A 21,327-nucleotide genomic window follows, 5' to 3' on the forward strand; every position below is an offset into this window, starting at 1 on the left:
AAAGCTTTCCGCCATATTTTATACGGGCAAAACTACTTCCGACCTCGGTGTAGTTGTGTATTTTGCGGGACCCTCGAAATGGGTCATTTTAAAGAGGTGTTGCCAGTGATCTTTCAAGAAACGTCATTTTCCTTTGGTCCGTCTGAAGATACAGTCATCACAAAGGCATCCCCTGGAGCTTCTCCCCTGGGCAGTGAAGATGATGGGCCGGAGTACCAAAGAACTTGGCTTGAGTGGGCAATCCCAGAGGACCCCGGTGACCCTCTGCCAAAACCTCAACCCCCAGATCCCTTGGGGCCGCAGACTCCTCCGCCTTCTCCCTCCCTGCCGTCAAACCCGCTCCGCGCGTCCCCACCGCCTCTCTTTCTGGGTCTTCCGCCCGGCTGCTCGAGGCAGGGCTGTGGCAAAGACCCGCCTCCGCATCCTGCCGGACCCGCAAGGGGTCACTTCCCCTCACTTTCCTCAAGTGTTAGGCTGGCTGTGGGCCGGCTGGCTCCAGAAGTCCTCGGCTCGGGATCGCCAGCCCTAGTCCCCGCCCCTCCCCCGCCTCCGGGCTGGGCGCCCCCTCCGCTCGTTCAGTTCTGCCCACCGCTCGGGACAATCCTCGCCTTGTCTAAGGCCCGGCATCTCGAGTTTTCTGTAACCTCCGGGTACGCTTTCTTTTTCCCCAGGGCGGAGCCCCAACCCGGCTCCTCCTAGCTGCGGGCCGCACAGCAGCCCCCATCCTTTTTCCCAGAGCCCCTCTCCGGAGCTGGGGTCCAGGCGCACAGCCAGAGCCCGGTGCGGGCCTGTGTGCCGCTCGGCCAGCTCCCCGTCATGGCCTCGGGCCCGGGACGCCGGCTCCTGCTGCTACTGCTGCTACTGCTGTCGCCGCCTCCTGAGGCCTCGGCTTCAAATCGTCCCCGGGGCAGCGACCCTGTCAACCCAGGTGAGAACCCCGGGAGGGGCGAGTGGCGCCAGGATGACCCCGGGGAGAGGGTCGAGGAGGCCGGCCTCTCCCACGCCCAGCGGGCTCTCTAGGGCCGAATCACACGGCCCCTCGCCCACTCCTCGCTCTGAACCGTCTCCACCCTCCCCGTGGGAACTGACCCCGAATTTCTGGGTGTTACTCCCATCCCGCTTTCACTGGGGTCAAGTTTCCCTGGATTAGAAGAGTTTAAGAGGGAATGAGGAAAAGAGGTGAGGAACAGGAGCAGAGTCAGAGGGAGGGGAGGGGGCCTGCGGTGAGTGGGGCGCGCGGGGCAGCGAGCTGGGCAGCGAGCTGGGCAGCGAGCTGGGCGAGTGGGTGCTGAGTGCCAGTTCCTGGCTGGTGACAGAGAAGCTGCTGGTGATCACCGTGGCCACAGGCGAGACAGAAGGATACCGGCGTTTCCTGCGGTCAGCGGAGTTTTTCAACTACACTGTTCGGGTGAGGAGAGGAACACCCTCATGGCCTCTAGAAGGGGTGGGGGTGGGGTCTAGCCTAGGAGTGGGCTGAGGGCTGGATGCCTGGGACCCCACGGTGAGCCTGGTCGGGGCGGTGGGACCACCTGGCCGCCTGAGCCCCTCCCTGGCATTCTGGGTCTCCTCCACAGACCCTGGGCCTGGGACAGGAGTGGCGAGGGGGCGATGTAGCCCGAACGGTTGGTGGAGGACAGAAGGTCAGGTGGCTAAAGAAGGAAATGGAGAAGTATGCAGACAGGGAAGATATGGTCATCATGTTTGTGGACAGGTAAAGGGTCTGGGGCTGGGGAGAAAGAAGAGGGGTGGACAGAAAGAGGGGGTGAGGATACTGAGGTTCCTAGTGGCTGTCCTGCTCATCCTCCCCTTCCTCCCCCAGCTACGATGTGATTCTGGCTGGCAGCCCCTCGGAGCTGCTGAAGAAGTTTGTCCAGAGCGGCAGCCGCCTGCTGTTCTCCGCAGAGGGCTTCTGCTGGCCCGAGTGGGGGCTGGCGGAGCAGTACCCTGAGGTGGGCGCGGGGAAGCGCTTCCTCAACTCCGGCGGTGAGTGGCGGGCGGAGTGTCCAAGAGCCGTGGGGCATGGAGCGCTCCAGGTGCCTGAGGGCCGGAGAGGGAGTGGGGACAGGTCCTGGGACCCTGGCAATCTTGGAGTCAGCACCTCCCCTCCCCCCACCCAGGATTCATCGGCTTCGCCCCCGCCATCCACCAAATCGTCCGCCAGTGGAAGTACAAAGATGACGATGACGATCAGCTGTTCTACACTCGGCTCTACCTGGACCCAGGACTGAGGGTAGGGAGGGGCAGAGGAGGGGTCCCGACTTGAAGCTCTGGAGGTGGCAGGCCTCTCAGGCTGAATGGCAGGGAAGGGGTAAAGAGGCTTCTCGAAAGACATAAAGAGAAAAGAGTGGGAAATGATGTCCCACCCCCTCTTTAATTAACTGCCCCATCTCATCCCATCCAGGAGAAACTCGGCCTTAATCTGGATCATAAATCGCAGATCTTTCAGAACCTCAACGGGGCTTTAGGTGAGGAAAGGGCAATCAGAAGGGGTGATGGGAGGCTGCTGGGGGTCCTGAATGTGGGAGGGGCTCCTGGTAGAACTGGGGTGATCTTCAACTCACCTCGATGTTAACTTCATCAAACGTCAGAATGGCTGATAGAGTTAGTTGCACTGGGCTAATAGTAACAGAAGCAGCAGTGGTCGTACCTAATGTCTGTTTGACATACTATGTGGCAAGGCTCTGGGCCAGGGCTTTATTTCTGTAATTTCATTTAACACAACAATTCTACAAAGGGCGGGTCTGCGGTCACCCACCTGTTACAGATGGGGAAACTGCCTCTTTGAGGGGCCGGTGACTTGCCCAGGTCGCACAGGTAGTAAGTGGTGGGGTGCCCCAGGCTGGCAGCGGCCTTGTCAGTGCCCTCGGAGAGAGACGGTATCCCATCCCTGCCCCATGGGTCACAGCCCTTCATCCTCTAGAGAAGCTGGGCAGCCCCCGCCTGCCCCACGTGCTGTTTGACAGCTTTGGGGGAAAGGGAGTCTGAAGCCTGGCCTTTCTTCCCCAGATGAGGTGATTTTAAAGTTTGGTCGGAATCGCGTGCGTATCCGGAATGTGGCCTATGACACACTTCCTGTTGTGGTCCATGGGAACGGCCCCACTAAGGTGCCCCAGTTGCTTATACCCTCAGCCCCAGCCCCAGTCAGTCCTGGCCGCACAGCCCCTGCCCCAGACCTCGCCCCAGCCCCCAGGTTCCTCCAGCCCTTCCAAGTAGTGAGTCCTCCCCAGCCCCAGAAGCACAGGTGCTGGGAGAGTTTCTCAGTGGCCACCGCTCCCCATCCTGCCCTGTCCCCTGCCTGTCTGCCCCACCTCCCTCACCTCTGGCCCTGGACTCGTCAGCCTCAGCCTCTCACCGTCTCTCCCAACAGCTCCAGCTGAATTACCTGGGAAACTACGTCCCCAATGGCTGGACTCCTGAGGGAGGCTGTGGGTTCTGCGACCAGGACAGGAGGCCACTCCCGGGGGGGCAGGTGAGGAGGGGGTGCCAGCGTGGGTGGGAGAGCGCTTGGAAGCAGGGGGTGCAGGGAGGGCATTCCAGGCAGCAGTGGGTGGGGGCAAAGCCCCTGGAGACCCCCAGACCTGCCAGGGTTGCGGAGGACAGACTGGCGGGCTTTCCTCTGAGCCCCATCACGTTGTGTCTTCCAGACTCCCCCCCGGGTGCTTCTGGCAGTGTTTGTGGAACAACCTAGCCCGTTCCTGCCCCGCTTCCTCCAGCGGCTGCTGCTCCTGGACTATCCCCCCGACAGGGTCACCCTCTTCCTGCACAACAACGTGAGACACCCCGACTGACAGCCTCTCCCTCCCAAGGGACCCCGCCCCTGCCCTCATCAGAACTCCCACTCCCTATATCCCAGACTCCTTCCTGCACCCTTTCCGCTCACCTCCTTCCCCGCTCCTGTCCCTCAGGCACCATCTTTTCTGCCCTCTCAGTCTCCCCATCTCCCCCTTCTCCCCCCGCCATCTCCAGGAGGTGTACCACGAGCCCCACGTTGCTGACTCCTGGCCCCAGCTACAGGACCACTTCTCAGCTGTGAAGCTGGTGGGGCCCGAGGAGGGCCTGACGCCAGGCGAGGCCAGGGACATGGCCATGTGAGTGAGCCTCGGGCGGGTGTTGGGGGGCGGTGTGTGGGTGTGAAAGCAGTGGGGGAGGGGCTGCCACCCACTGCACGCCCCCTTCCCTCCCCGTTCCCCATCCAGCCTCTCCTCGGCCTCCACAGTGGCGCACTCCCAGCCACTACGTGTGCTGTCCCTCCCTTGCCCCGCACAGATGGAAGAATCTGGGGGTCCTGGGGGAGGAGGCACACAGGCCTCGGCCTCCCCCTTTCCCGCCCTCCCCCTCCCCCCCAGTCTTTTTCTCCCTCCTTTCCTCTTGCTGGTGCTTCTACCCACTTTCCTCCTCTTGTCCTCAGCGGGTAGGGGGAGTTCCACCCGCTCTGCAGTCCCCTCTCCCTCCCACCTGCTCCGTTTCAGCTCATCTGCCTGTTGGTCTGTCACCTCCAGGGACATCTGTCGGCAGGACCCCAGGTGTGAATTCTACTTCAGCCTGGACGCAGACGTGGTCATCAGCAACCCGCAGACCCTGCGCCTCCTCATTGAAGAGAACAGGTCACTCACCTGGTTCAGCCAGAGGCCCCCAAATAGTCCCCAGGGAACCCCCAACTCCTGCCCTGGGCGCGGGGCACAGCTCCGCCCGGCCCTCACCTCTGCTCGTCCACAGGAAGGTGATGGCGCCCATGCTGTCCCGCCACGGGAAGCTGTGGTCCAATTTCTGGGGGGCCCTGAGCCCCGATGAGTACTACGCGCGCTCCGAGGACTACGTAGAGCTGGTGCAGCGGAAGCGAGTGTGGGTCCTGAAGCCCCTCCCCTGCCCCGACCTGGGCCCTCGGAGAGCCCTGCGTCCTGCCCCAAAGCCCCAGTCTCGGGGGTCCAGTGGCCACCCACAAGACGTGCTGGGGCTTGTGGGCAGGGACTGGCCGTGCAGGGGGGCATGAGAGGGTGGCGAGCAGCAGGGCTTGACGGGGGGAGCCAGTGGGACCCAGCAGCTCACAGCCCTCGAGGGAAGGGGCTCCTGGGAGGAACAGGGCAGGATTGCGGGGGTCGCCCACCTAGCTGACCCCGGTGTGGGTGCCTCCAGGGGCGTGTGGAATGTGCCCTACATATCCCAGGCCTATGTGATCCGCGGGGAGACCCTGAGGACGGAGCTGCCCCAGCGGGAGGTGTTCTCGGGCAGTGACACTGACCCAGACATGGCCTTCTGCAAGAGCCTGCGGGATAAGGTGAGTGGGCCTGGGGCTCGAGGCGGGGCAGGGCCCCTGCTCCCTGTCACCCTTCTCACACCCTCCCCCCCACGCCAGGGCATCTTTCTCCACCTCAGCAATCAGCACGAATTTGGGCACCTCCTGGCCACTTCCCGGTATGACACAGACCACCTGCACCCTGACCTCTGGCAGATCTTCGACAACCCCCTGGTGAGTGGGCGGCCCCTCGCTCAGAAGGTAGTTTCCCCTCCTTCACTAAAGGAGGATGCCTCAGACCCACCGCGCGCACATGCGCGCTGTGCGGGATCTCCTATTGCCTGGGGAGGGGGGTTCCTGGGTGGCATCAGATGGAATGAAGAGGGCCCGGGTCAAGGTGCACCCGCCCCATCCCCCAGGACTGGAAGGAGCAGTATATTCATGAGAACTACAGCCGGGCCCTGGAAGGGCAGGGACTCGTGGAACAGGTGAGCCCCACTCAGGACCCCGACCCGTCACATGGCCATCACCCCCTGGGTCCACCGCCTGGATTAGTGGTGCCTTAGGGTTTTCTGCTCGGGCAAGATGAGGGCAAAGGCTGAGCACATAGGCCTGCAGCCCCCATCCTGGCACCTGGCATTAATCAGGGTGGTCCTCTCTTGTCTGTTGGGTATATTGGTGTATGGGTGAAATGATAACTTTTTAAGACGCGTTTGAAAACCACTATCCCAGAACCCGGGGCTCCAGGACCCCCGTGCCATTTGCACCATGTTTGCAGCACTGCTCCCACCTTCTCTGGCCCAGCGCCTCCTGAGCCGTCCCCACACTCAGATCCCCATTCCTGCAGAGCCTCTCATCTCCTGGCTTCCCTTTCTGCTCCCTGCTTTCTCTCCCTTCCTTTGGCTGCCTGTCCGCTCCCCGAGCATGACCCAGCCCTGCTGTTCTTGCCCTGCCCTGCCCGTCCTCAGCCCTGCCCGGACGTGTACTGGTTCCCTCTGCTGTCTGAGCAAATGTGTGATGAGCTGGTGGAGGAAATGGAGCACTACGGCCAGTGGTCAGGAGGCCGGCATGAGGTCAGGGGCTGGGGCAGGGGAGGAGGGGGGACCCCAGGAGGAGGGAGGTGAAATTTCCCTGATGAGGGAAAATGGAATCCAGAGAGTGGGAGCAAAGAGGGGTCCCCGAGGGGGAGGGGCCCACAGGAGGCACAACTGTACTCATTCATTCGTCCGTTCGTTCAAGAAGTACTTACGGGGTGGGTCCTAGACACCAGCCCCTGACCTGGCTGGTGCAGGTGAGCTCTGCCCTCCTGGGTCTCACCTGCTGTCAGTAGCAGCAACCCAGCTTCTCAAGGCTGTGATGGGCAGCCCAGGTGCTGCAGGAGTCTCAGGAGGGACCCTTGACCCAGACGTGGGGGGACCGAGGGGCTTCACAGAAGAGGTGACATCTTAGCTGGCGCTTAGAGGACAGGAGGACTGAGTCAAGCTGAGAAGTGGTCGAGACTTCCAGACGGAGGGAATGCAGGCTTTAAGGCCTGGGAGCAAGAGGAGGGGGAGGCTGGCTCTGCCCTGTCGGCTCGGTGCCCACTGCCCACAGGACTCACGGCTGGCTGGAGGCTACGAGAACGTGCCCACCGTGGACATCCACATGAAGCAGGTGGGCTATGAGGACCAGTGGCTGCAGCTGCTGAGGACGTACGTGGGGCCCATGACCGAGAGCCTGTTCCCAGGCTACCACACCAAGGTGGGCTCTCACTCGCCACCCCTGCTCCTCCACCTTCCCACACCCCGTCCCCGCTGGACGTCTCCACACGATGCCTTTTTGGCCCCCGTGGTGTTTGGGGCCCCATAAAATGAGATCCTGGGCTTCCCTGGTGGCGCAGTGCTTGAGAGTCCGCCCGCCGATGCAGGGGACGCGGGTTCGCGCCCCGGTCCGGGAAGATCCCACGTGCCGCGGGGTGGCTGGGCCCGTGAGCCATGGCCGCTGAGCCTGCGCGTCCGGAGCCTGTGCTCCGCAACGGGAGAGGCCACGGCAGTGAGAGGCCCGCGTACCGCAAAACAAAAAAAAAAAAAAAAAAAGTGAGATCCTACAGGAGGGCAGCCCTGGGGGAGGCAGCCCGCAGGTACCAGTGAGAACCCCCCCCCCCTTCCCCGGACCTGATGGCCATCCTCCAGCCTCTCCTCCCGTGTCCCCACAGACCCGGGCAGTGATGAACTTTGTGGTCCGCTACCGGCCAGATGAGCAGCCCTCTCTGCGGCCACATCACGACTCATCCACCTTCACCCTCAACGTCGCCCTCAACCACAAGGGCCTGGATTATGAGGTGAGTCCCTACTGCCCTCCACTTCAGGGCGCCCCCAGGGCCCCTCCCCACGCGCAGGACCCTGTGTCCCGCCCCCTTACAGTCCCTACACGCACCCCTCAGTCACCTCCCCCGCTCTTGTCTGCCTTCTTTATATTTCTCAGTGACTTCGTGGGTATCCTCTTCTGGACCCCTTCCGGGCTGGCAGCCTCACCCTTTCTCCCGGGTCTCCCACCTGCTGATGCCCACGCCTCCTGTGTCCTCCCTCCCTGACTCCCCGTCGGGCTCTCCCCGCTCTGTCAGCCGCCGCCCAGTCCCCGCTTCCACTTACTCTGCACCCCTGCTCCTTCTCGCTTCCCAGGGAGGCGGCTGCCGCTTCCTGCGCTACGACTGCGTGGTGTCGTCCCCCCGGAAGGGCTGGGGGCTCCTGCACCCTGGCCGCCTCACCCACTACCACGAGGGGCTGCCCACCACGCGGGGCACTCGCTACATCATGGTGTCCTTTGTCGACCCCTGACGCTCCGCCACTGTGCCCAAGCTTCCCTGCCATTGTGCCTTCTCGTGCCCCGCTCCTCGGAGGGGGTCTGTCCGGCTCTTCGCCTCCTGGGTGTATGTTCCGTGTGCCTGGGACTGAATGTGTCGCCTCGCTCCCCACCACGCGGCCCTCAGGAAGCTCAGGGAGCCCCCTTGCTCCACCCCTCAGCCCCCAAGGGTTCCCGGGGAGAGGGCTTCTGGGTGTTCACCACGTGATAAATTATTGTTTTTCAGTCTCCCTCTCAATAAAAGAGGATTTGTAATTCTTGAGTCCATTTATTCTTTCGTCTACCTGTGGAGCCCGTATCCCTCCCGCCACCCAGTGTAGAGGGGAGACCCGGGGGTTTCCAGAGGAAAAGAACAGAGAAGAAGAAAAGGCGGAAACATGATTTTGGAGCAGAGTGGGAGCCTGGAAGCTTCCCTGCCTCCCATGTCTAACTCCCTGTCATTGCCAGAACTGGGGGAGGACGTGAGGAGGGCCAGACCGAAAGAAGGACTTCCCTTGTTGGGCTGAGGTGAGAACCCCCCATCCCCACCCCCGCAAAGCCCCCAAGCGCTCCTCCCTGATTCTCTCCTCACCTGATGGCATCTTCTCCAGTGCATGACGTGTGGGGTGACACAGCCCTAAGCTGGGCTCCAGGGACATTGCTGGGGAAGTAAGTCCCCCTGGAGGCGTGTGTTCTTTGAGGGAAGACAGGCTGGAACCTTACTGTGGCTTCTTGCATCTAAGCTGTTAGTTAGGTGGAATCAGGAGAGAGGGGAATCCTGAGGGTCAGCCCAGGAAAGCTTCCTGGAAGAGGGGGGATGGGAAGCAGCCTTGAAAAAGACAAGACCGGGACTTTTTTTTTTTTTACCGGGACTTCTAGTGGTCCAGTGGTTAGGACTCCTGGCTTGCACTGCAGGGACCATGGGTTCCATCCCTGGTGAGGAAACTAAGATCCCACAAGGCAAGGTGCAGCCAAAAAAAACCCCAAAACAGGGGGCTTCCCTGGTGGCGCAGTGGTTGAGAGTCTGCCTGCCAATGAAGGGGACACGGGTTCGAGCCCTGGTCCGGGAAGATCCCGCATGCCACGGAGCAACTGGGCCCGTGAGCCACAACTACTGAGCCTGCGCGTCTGGAGCTTGTGCTCTGCGACAGGAGAGGCCGCGACGGTGAGAGGCCCGCGCACCGCTATGAAGGGTGGCCCCCGCTCGCCGCAACTAGAGAAAGCCCTCGCGCAGAAACGAAGACCCAACACAGCCAAAAATAAATAAATAAATAAATAAATGTATTTAAAAAAAAAAAAAACAAGTGACGTTCCCTGACCTGGAAAAAGTGCTGGCTCTGCAGACCTCTGGTCAATGTTAAACAGGGCCACGGTCACAGTGAGGACTGGCCCCAGCCCACTGGAGGGTGTGCCCACAGACCAGTGGGCTCTCTCTTGGAGGGGTTCCCCAATCCTTAGCCTTTCCCATAAAACCCTTCCCTCTGGGGGCTTCCCCGGTGGCGCAGTGGTTGAGAGTCCGCCCGCCGATGCGGGGGACGCGGGTTCGTGCCCCGGTCCGGGAAGATCCCACGTGCCGCGGAGCGGGTGGGCCCGTGAGCCGTGGCCGCTGGGCCTGCGCGTCCGGAGCCCGTGCTCCGCAACGGGAGAGGCCACAGAAGTGAGAGGCCCGCGTACCGCAAAAAAAAAAACAAACAAACAAAAAACCTTCCCTCTGGAGGTCTCCCCACAGAGGCCTAAGCTATTCCTTAGGGAATATATCCTCCTGCAGGTCACCTACCGTCCAGGGGCCAGGCCCGGGTGACAAATGGGGAGCTCTGCTCTTCAGGGTACACACACATGGCAACCCTGCTGGCCCAGACCTCTCCCAGCCCTGCTCCTCACAGGGAGCCAGTCCTGACCTCCACAAAGTCAAACACCTTCCTCACCCCGAGGCTCCAAGCCGTAGCCCTGGTCTTTCCTTTTGGCCCTACTGGTCACAGCCCTGTGAGCCCAAATAGTGGTTCAGCCTTCCATGCCGGGGTTCACAGTGCTCCAATGTGCGGGTCAGCAGAGGGGGCGGACGCGAGGGCAGAATCCAGGCCAGGGGTCAGGACCAGTGGGTTGGGTCAAAGAAGGTACGCTTCACAGCCATGGTGGCCCCTGGGTGACTGCCCTCTGCATCCTCCTCCAGCCACCTCTTCCGGGGCCTCCAAGTGTTTGCCGTCCTGCAATGGGTCTTCCCCTTTTGGGGGCTCACTGAGTCCCTGAAGACCTGAGGAACCCTGCGCCTGGCACTCTGCTTCCCCATTCCAGTACGGGAGGGAGGGAGGCAGGGCAGGGGTCTGTGCGGTGGGGTCCTTCAACAAGGGAGGAAGATGTAGATTGGACAGATGGGCCTGAAACCATGGAACAGGGAAGGGGGCAAACGGGGGACCTGGGACTCGAACCTCTGAGTCCCCACAACCCCCCACGCACCACCACCACCGCCCGCCCAGGCGTGCCTGGCTGCCTTCCTCCTTGTATTCCTGGGCCGGGCCTGGATCCTAGCTGTCCTCGACCTGGTCTGGCTCCATGGAGACAGAAACACACCTGGGGCAGGAGGCCGCTGCTCTGCCTGGGTCCGCAACCGGGCCATCCGGAGACATATCTGTGACCACCTCCCCATCTCGGCGAGGCACTCGGGAACGGTGCGCTGGCTGGGAGCAGGGCTTCAGAATGGACTCTCGGGACCTTCACCCCCCAAGTCCAATGTCAGCTCTCCAGTGGGGTGTGCACCCTCTGTCCCCCAGCTGGTTAAAACCGCAGATCCGGATTCCTCCTGGAACTACCTCTTTGGCTTCCACCCTCACGGGGTCCTGGTCAGCGGGGCCTGCAGCAACTTCTGCACAGAGGCCACTGGCTTCTCCCACCTCTTCCCTCACCTCCAGCCCCACCTGCTCACGCTGCCCTGTTGGTTCCGGCTCCCTGTCTTCCGGGACTACATCATGTGTGCTGGTGAGGAGAGCGCTGGGTCTCAGGAGCCCCAGTGCCTGCTGTCACCTCCTACCTGCCCTCCTCCCGCATGCGGGCACTTGGTCCCACCTCTACTTACTTTCCCAGAGCCCTGCGCCCTCTTCTCGGGAAGAATCAGGCGTCAGGTCCCCCGGCCTCCGCCCTCTCTCGCAGGATCAGGGTCCTCGGACAAGGCCAGCGCCTCCTATCTCTCGTCCCTGCCCGGGGGCCTCCTGGCCGTGGGAGGGCCCCTGGAGGCGTGGGAGGCAAAGCCCGGAGCGCTGAGCTTGCGAATCCGGAATCAGAAGAGATGTGTCAAGTTGGCGCTGGAAGAGGGCGGCGCTGCAGGGGAGGAGCGCAGCGCGCCCCGGGCGGGGTCCGGAGTCAGCTGGCCCCCTGCTCCCCCAGGGCCTCCCTGGTGCCAGTCTTGTCTTTCGGGGAGAACTGGCTCATCCAGCAGTTTCCGAACCCGCCGGGCTCATGGGTGCGAGGAACACAGGAAGCGCTGCAGCCACTGCTGAGAGTGGCCCTGCCGCTCGCTGTTCCACGGCCCCCGGGGCCTCCTCCTGCCCTTCCGCACGCCCACCCACACCGTCGGCGAGCCCCGGCCTCTACCCGCTCCGCTATCCGGCCCGCCCGCCTGCTCCTCCCGGGCTGAAGGCCCCTGCACCCTCCCCGCGCCGGGAGGTGAAGGTTCCCCCCGGTTGGCGCCTGAAATCCTGGATTCCGGCCACGCCTCCAGGCTGCCTTTGGCAACCGCGCCAGCCCTGAACTCTGTCCCAGTTAATCGCGGCGAGCGAGAAGGTGACCTGCGGGCGGCTGCTAGCGACCACCCCTCTGGCCTCCCGTTCCGCCCACAGTGGGGGTCCCGATCCCGGCGCAGCGAACCCCGCGGCCCAGCCGGGCGCAGGTGGACGCGCAGCACGAGGTCTACTTGGAGCGGCTCAGGCAGCTGTTGAAAGAGCAAAAGGCGCGCCCTGGCGTCCCCGCCGACAGGCACCTCCCCCCACCTAGACGCGCCGCCGGCCCCCAGCGGTGCCCTCGGTGACTGCGGGTGGGGACTGAAATTAAAGGTGGGTACAGACCTGCGGGGTGTGTGGGTTTGTACTTGGCGGGGGAAGTCCGCGCGCCTGGCCTGGCCTCGGAGGGGACCAGACACTCCCGGAGACCCGCAAACACACCCGGGGCGCGCGTCCAGGATCTGCCGGCCGCACTCGAGATCAAAGAGTCTCGGCTGGGACCCAATCGGTGGGCTCTCCGGCTTCTTCTGCGACCGCTCCCCACAACGATTCCTAAGGCACTCGGGGGGGGGGGACCTCCATCGCACGGCCCCTACCCCGGCTCCCAGCCCCGCCCAGCGGCCAGCCCAGACCTACCGTCTGGAGTTCAAAGATCAGTGTGTGAAGACCTGTGGCGCTCCGGCTCCCAAGGTCCCCCCATCCACACAGCCCTCTACGAGCAACCCCCGGAGGCCCCAGGGGCGTGGCCACTCAGACGAGAAAGGCGTCCCCGGCTCGTACCGAAATCGTCATCGTTTGTGCTCCGGGTCCTGGAGCCCTGCTGGCAGAAGGGGAGCGAGTGGGAGTCCCCGCAGCCCCGCCGCCCTCCCGCAGTATGAAAACCCTGAAGAAGCAGCGGCTACAAGTACTGAGCGCCTGCCTACCGCTACGTGCTCACTTTCCTCTTCACGGGTGAGTGGCGCCCGGGGTCCACCGGGGAAGGAGGCAAGGGGGAGGGTGGGGGGAGAAAGGCTGGAGCCCCACCTGCCAGGATGTCCGAGGGCCCAGGGAGGGGGGAGGGGCCAGAGGGCCAGCTGGGAGATGGCCAGTGATCTCATCGGGGAGGGTGGAGGGCAGGAGCCACTGGAGTTTCAAAAGCTAGTTCATATTTCTTTCTCATCTTTCCCCCAGGCCCCTTCTGTTCCCTTCTTCTCTTCCTCCTCTTCACGTCGCTCGGGTACTTCTCTACTTGGTATGGTTCTTCCTGGACCGGGACACACACCCCGCCCCCCAGGTGAGCACTAAAGAAGGACCCAAGTAGTGAGAGGTGATAAATGGTGCCTCCAGGAATTCTCCCACCCTTATCCGTCTGCCCAAGGAGGAAGGCGTTCTGAGTGGATGAGGAACTGGGCAGTTTGGAAGCACCTAAGGGATTATTTTCCCATTAAGGCAACAGGTCACCCTCCAAGGAGATGCTCTGGTTCCTCCCTTTCCCCTGTGTACCCCACCTACTCACCCCTCCCTCTGCTGGAGTCTGAGCCCCCCAGCTGCCTAAGTTCAGGCAATGGGGGAGGGGTGGGATGGTGTACCAGAGGGGGGTCCCTTGTGCCCTTGACCCCATCGTGGGACCTTGAACTCTAACCCTGACTTAAGTCTGTTGGTGTGGGGGGAATTCTGTTCAGCTGGCATCCTGCTGTCTATGCTTTCTTCCCCTCATCCTGCCCACTGCCCCCAAGACTGGTGAAAACAGTAGAGCTGCCCCCTGACCGGAACTACCTGCTGGTCGCTCACCCACATGGGATCACGGCCATGGGAATCCTCTGTAACTTCTCCACTGAGAGCTCCGGCTTCTCCCAGCAGTTCCCCAGGCTTCGGCCCTTGACGGCCATGCTGAAGGGCCCCTTCCATTGCCCAGTCTACCGAGACTACCTTCTATCCTTTGGTGAGTCTTGAGCTGAGGGGAGGAGGCAGCCCCACACACAGGCCCCCACCCACCATTCAGCCCAGAGACCTGGCTTGAACATTGGCCAGGCTCACAGTGGGCGTCAGTGAATGGCTTTGGAGCAAGCGTCCTGCATCCTTGCTGGGAGAGGTGCTGTAGGACACACTGACCTGGGCACAGGGGTAGGGGATCTTGGAAGGAAAGGGATGGGGGTCTCACCCTTCCTAGGCTAAAGGGTGGGGTAAGGGACTAGGGAGCCAAGGACGGGGTAGTGACTGTTCCCACACCTCCTCGTGCCTGCAGGGGGATGTTCCGTGAACCGCCAGAGCCTGGATTTTATTCTGTCGCAGCCTCAAGTCGGGCAGGCTGTGGTCGTCCTGGGTAGGGGGCCCACGAGTCCCTGTATGCCATCCCAGGGGAGCACTGCCTCACTGTCCAGAATCGGAAAGGCTTTGTCCGCCTGGCACTGAGGCCCGGGTGAGTGGGTGCCCAGGGGCGCTGCCTTGAACGCTCAGAAGTCACAGTGCGTCTGGGGCTCTACACTCTCTGTCCCTCCACACCCGCACCCCTGTAGGTGGGCCTGTGTGTCCCCAGAGCTTACGCTGTGACCACACGTAGAGGGCGCTCTTGCCCCTTGAGTGTTTCCTCTGTGCCAAGCACGGTGCCAGTTCCCCAGGCTTCCTCCCAGGCGGAGAGAGACAGGATCACAGTGCAAGTCACAGGACCCCGGGGCTCAGACGCCCTTGGTTCAAATTCTTGTATGACACCCTCTCAAAGGCAAATCCTTGCATGCTTCCTTACTTGTGAAATAGGGTTACTACCTACCTGGCCACCATGTTGCATTTGTAGACTGCATGAGAAGATGTATATAGGAAGGCCCAGTACACAGTCTTTCCGCAAGAAATGTAAGTCCCTCTTTCAGATCTCTTTTGTAGCCACTGTCATTTGCTTCAAATGGCCTTGGGAAGTGGAATCATGCGAGGGAGGAATCTGGGGCACTCCTTGAGACACTGATCTGACCACCCGTCTTCTCTCTTGCCGCCCCTTCCTAGCGCTTCTCTGGTGCCCGTGTACTGCTTTGGGGAGAATGATATCTTCAGAGTTAAGGCTTTTGCCCCAGACTCGTGGCAGCATCTGTACTAGAAGATGCTGGGCTTCAAGAAGCTCCTGGGCTTTTCTCCTTGCATCTTCTGGGGCTGTGGTCTCTTCTCAGCCAACTCCTGGGGCCTGGTGCCCTTCTCCAGGCCCATGACCACTGTGGGTGAGTGCCCGTCTCCAGGGAAGAAGGCTGCCGTCAGCTTCCTGAGCAGCACCTCACCTGTGTCTCCCCTCTCCCCTCAGTGGGCTGCCCCATCCTGGTGCCCCAGTGTCTCCGGCCCACCGAGGAGCAGGTTGGCCACTCTCACATGCTCTACATGAAGGCTCTGGAGCAACTGTTTGATGAGCACGAGGAAAGCTGCGGTGTCCCAGCTTCCACTCGCCCCACCTTCATCTAGCCCCAGCCTTACCCCTCCCCCCACACCCACCAGCCCCCAGCCCAGGCCCTGAAGACCCCTACCTACTGCCATGCTACTGCGCCAGTAAAAGGTAGTTCTCTCACACCACTGCTTCGTAGAATCGGATGGCCGCCGTCAGATTCTCAGCTCCACCAGCAACTGACCGTGGCCTTATCCAAGTCACTTAAGCTTTTCAAACCTCAGTTTCCTCCTTATAACACGGAGCTACCTACTTCAGAGTTGCAGGGTTTCTGATTTTTATTGCAATACAGCACAGAGAAGTGCACAGATCACAAGGGCACGGCTTGACTTTTCATCCACTCAACATACACGGGGTTGTCCTGGGAAGTGAGTGAGACTTCCCACCCATCTCTACCCTTGGATTTCTCTGCTGGGTGGGTGCCCACTCACCCAGGATGGAGCCAGGAGGAAACATCTGGAAACCTCTTCAGAGAAAGAAGAGAGGGGTCAGCACTTGGATGGGCTGGGCTGGGGACGAGCCTTTTGAATGGGTAGAGGAGTCGACCCAGCAGGCTGGAGGAGGTTAGGGTCGGTTAGAGAATCATTACAGCTGTTTCGGAAGCTCCAGCCCCAGACAGTGAGAATCCCACTGGGTCAGACGTCAGCCCTGCGCCCGGGGCTATCCCCACTCACCGGCCACCCATGCAGACCCTAATGTGGGCTCTTCTACAGACCTATTTCTGGTCATTCTTCCAGAGCTCCAGCCCCAGTGGGTCCTCCCCTACTGCTAGTCCCTGCAGCCCTGAAAAGCCAACCCATCTGTAGGCAAAACATAGCATCTGGGACTTCCCTGGTGGCGCAGTGGTTAAGAATCTGCCTGCCAATTCAGGGGACATGGGTTCGATCCCCGGCCCGGGAAGATCCCACATGCCACGGATCAACTGAGCCCGTGTGCCACAACTACTGAGCCCGCGCGCCACAACTGCTGAAGCCTGCACACCTAGAGCCCGTGCTCCGCAACAAGAGAAGCCACTGCGATGAGAAGCCTGCGCACTGCAATGAAGAGCAGCCCCCTGCTCGCCGCAACTAGAGAAAGCCCGCGCGCAGCAACAAAGACCCAACACAGCCATAAATAAATAAATTTATTTAAAAACAAAAACAAAAAAACATAGCGTCTGCGTATCCAAGGAGCTTAATATCCTGCACTGCCCGCTGCCACCAGACGTTATCATTCCCCGGTAACATGCTAGGGATGCCAGAATCACCTTCACCTCCTTCCTCTCTCCCCACCTTCCAGAACCCCAGTCACACTTCCTGGCCTCCTGTCTTCGTCTAAGTGCTTCTTAGCTTCTTCTCTTACTCCAGGCCCCCATCCCTCCTGTGGACTTCCTCTGGGACCACTCCTCAGAGAGTAGGGCTCTTGCCTCTCACCTCCCATCTAAAACCTTCTCACGCTGGCAAGGTGCTCTCCCTAAAACACTGTTTTCATCATGTCATGTCATTCCTCCTGTTCACTGTGCCTCAGCACAGCATTTAAGGCACCCCACAAACAGAGCCCTACCCTGTGGACACACAGGGTACCGGACACACAAAAGTGCTGTTTGCTTTTGCCTGGGGGCTGCATCCACCGAGACGTGGTCTTTGTGCAAATTAGACAAAGAATGTTCCAGGTTGGGCGGTGACAAACATTTGCTATGGGATCTTCTCTTTGGGGAAGTGCGGGTGCCACGTGCAGAGAGAGAAGATAGATCACTAAACTGCCTAAAGGATCTATTGTATTTTCAAGAGCTCTGGACTCCACAGTACAGAGCCGTCAAGGTTCCCTGTCCCATTTCTCCTGCCATGTATCTGGATAATAACCCCCAACACTGTGTGGTTTCTCCTCCTATCTGGAAGAGTCTAACTTACAAATATATGACTATATGCCTTAGGAGCACAGCTCATTGCCTCCTGGCAGGCCTTCTTCCCTCCCTGCCATTGTCCTTGTGGCCACCAGAGGGCAACCTCTACTCACAAGGCCAAGCTGTCACTCTCCTGTTTGAAGCCCTCCCCTGGCTGGCCAGCCCCTGCCTACAGGATGGGTGCAACCCAGAATTGCTTGTTCTTGCAAAGCAGAATGTTTCTCAGCTCTGGGCTTTGCTCAGGCTTCCCCTTGCGCAGGAGGGACCCTGCCCTTCTTTGTCATCTGGAGGGGAATTTTTTTTTCTTGCCTCACCCCGTGGCATGTGGGATCTTAATTCCCAGACCAGGGATCGAACCAGCTCCCCCGCCCCGGCATTGGAAACGCGGAGTTTCAACCACTGGACCGCCAGGAAAGTCCCCAGAGGGGAATTTCTAAGACGCAGTTGGGGTCTCACTTCCCTTGACCAGCCAACGTGCCAGGCTGGTCCAGCGCATCCTCTCCTCTGCATCCACGTAGTGCTTCCTGAAGATCTAGCACGATCCTCTGTGTCGCTTTAAAACATCAATTTATCAAAAAAGTTGGCTAGCTTCAACATTAATAAGGGCAATAACAGCATGGGATTGCACCACATTAAGCCTGCTTAAAATCAATGAGTTCATAACGGTCTGAAGGTAATAATCGATCACCACTGAAGGATGCTGAGGAACCACCACATTATTTGAACAGTTAACAAATAGAGGGAAAAATGTAAGCATTTATCCGGTCTTTCCTTCAACAAACTATCTCTAAGGGTAATCATAGTAGAAGAGAACAAGTTTCCTTTTATAGGCATATTCCAGCTAGCGGTGGGGGGAAAGAAAAACAGAATGACAGATTAAGAATATCACCGTTTTGTAACCCCTAATAAATAATTGGATTTAGGTAGAACATCAATATTTGATAAAATTTCAGTAAGACCACCGTATTTGAGCCTTTGAGGGAAGAATGCAACACCACCTATAGCTTGGACATGAAAGAACTGGGACTTTGGGAAACTTTCAGTTCTGATTGGTTGAGAAAACTAGAGGTGGGTGAATGTTGGACCAATCCAAGCGTTTCTGGTGGCAGAGGGGAGTCTTCTGGTGAAAGGGAAGGAATTAGAGTGTGATCGCAGCTCCTTTCGGCCACTAGTGACTTTTTCCTCCAACACCTTTAACATTTGGAGGTCCTTTCCCACGCGGGAACGTATTCCACCTTGACTGCAGCTTTGTGAGATGCACAGTGTGTTAGCAGTTTCAAAAAATCAGAAATGGGGGGAAGTCTTATTTTTAAAAAAAAGGTTGAGTGACTTACTTATTGGCCTATTGGCCTTGAAGTCAAGAAATGACTCTGATCCCTTTAACTCTTGGGGTGGCTTTGTGTGTGGAAGTCCAGGAACACGATCCTCCATCTTTTCACATTAGCACAGCCAGTGGGATTACCAGGTTATGGAGTGATTACCTGGGAAAGTATAAAACTGGGATGAGGTAGGTGAGAGGTCAACTTCGGTGGGAAGCGGGGGGGGTATGGGAGCTGGGCAGGAACGAGAGTGGAGACAAGGGGGTGGTGTCCCATCCTCCGCAGCACTTTACAGGTTTTAGAGGACTCTCACATCCATCCCTTTCCTGGTTCCTTGCAGGTAGAACTGCTGGTGTTTTTACCTCGCTTTGCGGGGTGCGGAGCCCCCGGGACTTAAGGGCCTCGGTCACCAGCTTGTTCAGAGTCGGCAGCAGGGCTGCAGCCACTCGGGTTCCGGGCCTGCACTGCGCTCTCCCTCCCACCCTTCGTCCGCCCACCGGGTTAGCCCAGCCGTGTGCACAGAGGTCTGTGTTCTTGTACTCGGGTGTCCCCAGGCGTGCAGTGAAGTCTTTCTCTCTGCGTGCTGCCCCGCGGGGGCCTTGCTGCCTGACGGCGGGTGAGATGCCCGCGGCTGAGTGGAGCTGAGCCTGCCAGTGCGGAGGGCGGGGAGGGGGGCGGGAGGCTGCTCGGCGACCCCCGGGGAGCGGTGGCCCGTCTGACCCGTCTTGGCCTTGCTCTGCTCCTTTCAGCTCTTGGCTTCTGCCACTTGGTGTCTCTACCCCTCCTGACCGTCATGGGTTTCCAATTTCCTCTATCAGTTTCTCCGAGCAGGGCCCCAGGGTGTTCGGCTCCGCGTCCCCTTTCCAGCCGCTGCTACTTGTCTAGCAGCCGGAGGTCAGAGGGTGGGGCTGACGTTGCGGGGGGTAGGGGCGTGGCCCCCGGAGAAGGGGGACTGGGCGTGGGGGGTATTCCCGGACCCAACATAGAGATGCTGCGGGCACGGGGCCATAACGAAGCCAGCAATCAGGACCCTCCACCGACGCTCAAGACGCCTCCCCACCCTCAGTCCCGCCCCCCACCGGGACAAGGGGCGGATTCTCGTCTGCAAGGCTAGAGGCCACCCAGCAGCGCCCACCTCACCGCCCAGGGGCAACTCCGCTTTCCCAGGCGCCCCGCCACCCCACCGCCTGCCCCCAGCGCCCGCCAGCCCCCGGTCGCAACCTAGTCCGCTCCAGATCCGCGCCATGTTTCCTCTGCGTCACTGGGGTTTCCTCCCCTCGGCCGAGCCCGAGCAGAGCAGCGGCCGCGCGTACCGCCCGAGCCCCGAAGCTCTGGCCGCCCGAGCCCGCGTGCAGGACTGAGCAGACCGGGCCTTCGCATCGGAACTCCGAGTCGGGACCGGACGGCGGCGGCCGGGTCCCCGCGCGTCCTCGGAATTTGACCCTCGGAGCTCCGAGGTGACCCCGCTCTAGGTACCGTTCGCTGTCTGCGCGGCCGGCCCCGATCGGCTTCGCTGCAGCCAGTCCCGGGCCCTGGCTTGAGAGAGGTAGGGGGGCGGCCAGGCCTGGGGGCGGGGGGCTGGCATGCTCCTCCCCCGCGGAATGGGGGCAGCAGAAAGCCACGCCCCCCAGGGGAAGAGAACCTCTGCGCCCCCTACCGCCCAACCCATCCCAGCCCCGCGTCCCAGATAACTCGGGACCCGACTTCGCCCAGGTGTTCAGAGGCGCTTTCCCTCCGCCTCCCATCATCATTTGGCTCCCACCTGTCCCAGTCTGGTGGGACTGGTGCCCAGGGGGACCCCTGCCTAGTAGACAGCTTCCTTCGGCATGTCCCTCCCAACTGCTTCCCCAAAAGACCGGGGACCACCCTCCAATACAGCCGCCCCTTCTCCATGACCGTGGCCCTTTGAGGCACCCCCTCTCCCCAGTTCGTTGGTCCATCTTCCCCATCCCCCGCCCCTACCTCACTTCATCTTGTCCCCCCTGCCTCTGCTCTCAAGTCTCTGTTCTCTTCCAGCCTCTGCTGATTTTCTCCTCCCCGTGACGCCTTTCCCCACCACACACCGCGGGGAGAAGGGGGCGTGTCAAGCTGCTTTCTAGTTCTGGTCTCCTTGGGGAGGGGGCGCGTGCTAGGACTTGTGTGGCATCTGCTGGGCCCTGTGTCACGAGGTGTCATGTCCGTGACTTGGTATCCGTGCCTCTCCCTCACCCCCCATCTTCTCCAGGTTGCCTTGGTCTCCTTTCTGCCTCGGCCCCAGTCCCTTTCGCTCTCTTCTTTGGGCGCTTTGTGTAGCTGCGGTCTCTCTGACTCCGCCTCTCCTCTCTCTGCTTCCTCTGCTCCGTGTTCCAGCTCAGAGAAGCTGCGACCTCAGGGCCATCAATATTTCAGGTGTGTTTGGTGGGAGAGAGATGGGGTGGGGGATGGGCTACCGGCATGCCCAGCGATGACTCCAATCATCCTCTCGCCAGAGTGGATCATTCATATTTATGAGATTGAGAGAAAGGATACAAGGATGATAAGGAAATGCTGCCCCCTTTCCTGGAGCCTGGTCCAGGGGGTGCTTGGACTACATTTCCCATAGTGCCCAGGGGCACAGGGCTGCCTCTGTCTCTGCCTAGACACCTAATGGGAGTTAGAATTCAAGGAGCCACGTTGGAGAGTGGGAAGGGATCAGAGTGTGGAGCAAGGGTTGTGGGGCCAGCTGGCTGCTTTCGCTTGGCCTGTTACCCCGGACCTGCTTTGTTCCCAGCTCCCACCTCCTCCAGGGTTGAAGGACCTTAGAACTTTTACATCTCCCCCAAAGGGAACAGGAGTAGAGTGCCGGGGAAGAAAAGATGCAGGGTGAATTAGCAAGTTCCCCGTTCTTTTCTGTGACCCTGGGAATCCCCTCCCCTTACACACATCTTTATCTGAGATGCAGACACACTCTTTGGCAATAGTCTCCCCATCTTGAAAGTAAGAGGGGA

General features: G+C 60.4%; 1 protein-coding gene across 3 annotated transcripts; it reads left to right on the plus strand.

The window, feature by feature from the left end:
* Nucleotides 1-15: 15 nt before the first annotated feature.
* PLOD3 (procollagen-lysine,2-oxoglutarate 5-dioxygenase 3) lies at nucleotides 16-8,329 on the plus strand. 3 transcript variants are annotated; one of them, XM_007126382.4, is made up of 19 exons: nucleotides 16-928; nucleotides 1,317-1,408; nucleotides 1,575-1,711; nucleotides 1,820-1,983; nucleotides 2,118-2,230; nucleotides 2,402-2,465; nucleotides 3,007-3,104; nucleotides 3,368-3,469; nucleotides 3,645-3,770; nucleotides 3,967-4,088; nucleotides 4,500-4,604; nucleotides 4,717-4,842; nucleotides 5,134-5,275; nucleotides 5,354-5,467; nucleotides 5,653-5,721; nucleotides 6,202-6,306; nucleotides 6,827-6,973; nucleotides 7,428-7,553; nucleotides 7,894-8,329. In XM_007126382.4, the coding sequence occupies exons 1-19, from the start codon at nucleotides 817-819 to the stop codon at nucleotides 8,047-8,049; spliced, it is 2,220 nt and encodes a 739-aa protein (XP_007126444.1). In that variant the 5' UTR covers nucleotides 16-816; the 3' UTR covers nucleotides 8,050-8,329. The 3 variants fall into 3 exon arrangements, with proteins under 3 accessions (XP_007126444.1, XP_007126448.1, XP_007126443.1); XM_007126386.4 differs by having other exon boundaries at nucleotides 7,697-7,979; XM_007126381.4 differs by having other exon boundaries at nucleotides 5,134-5,467.
* Nucleotides 8,330-21,327: the final 12,998 nt, after the last annotated feature.

Source organism: Physeter macrocephalus, unplaced genomic scaffold, assembly GCF_002837175.3.
Source record: "Physeter macrocephalus isolate SW-GA unplaced genomic scaffold, ASM283717v5 random_103, whole genome shotgun sequence".
Taxonomy (NCBI): domain Eukaryota; kingdom Metazoa; phylum Chordata; class Mammalia; order Artiodactyla; family Physeteridae; genus Physeter; species Physeter macrocephalus.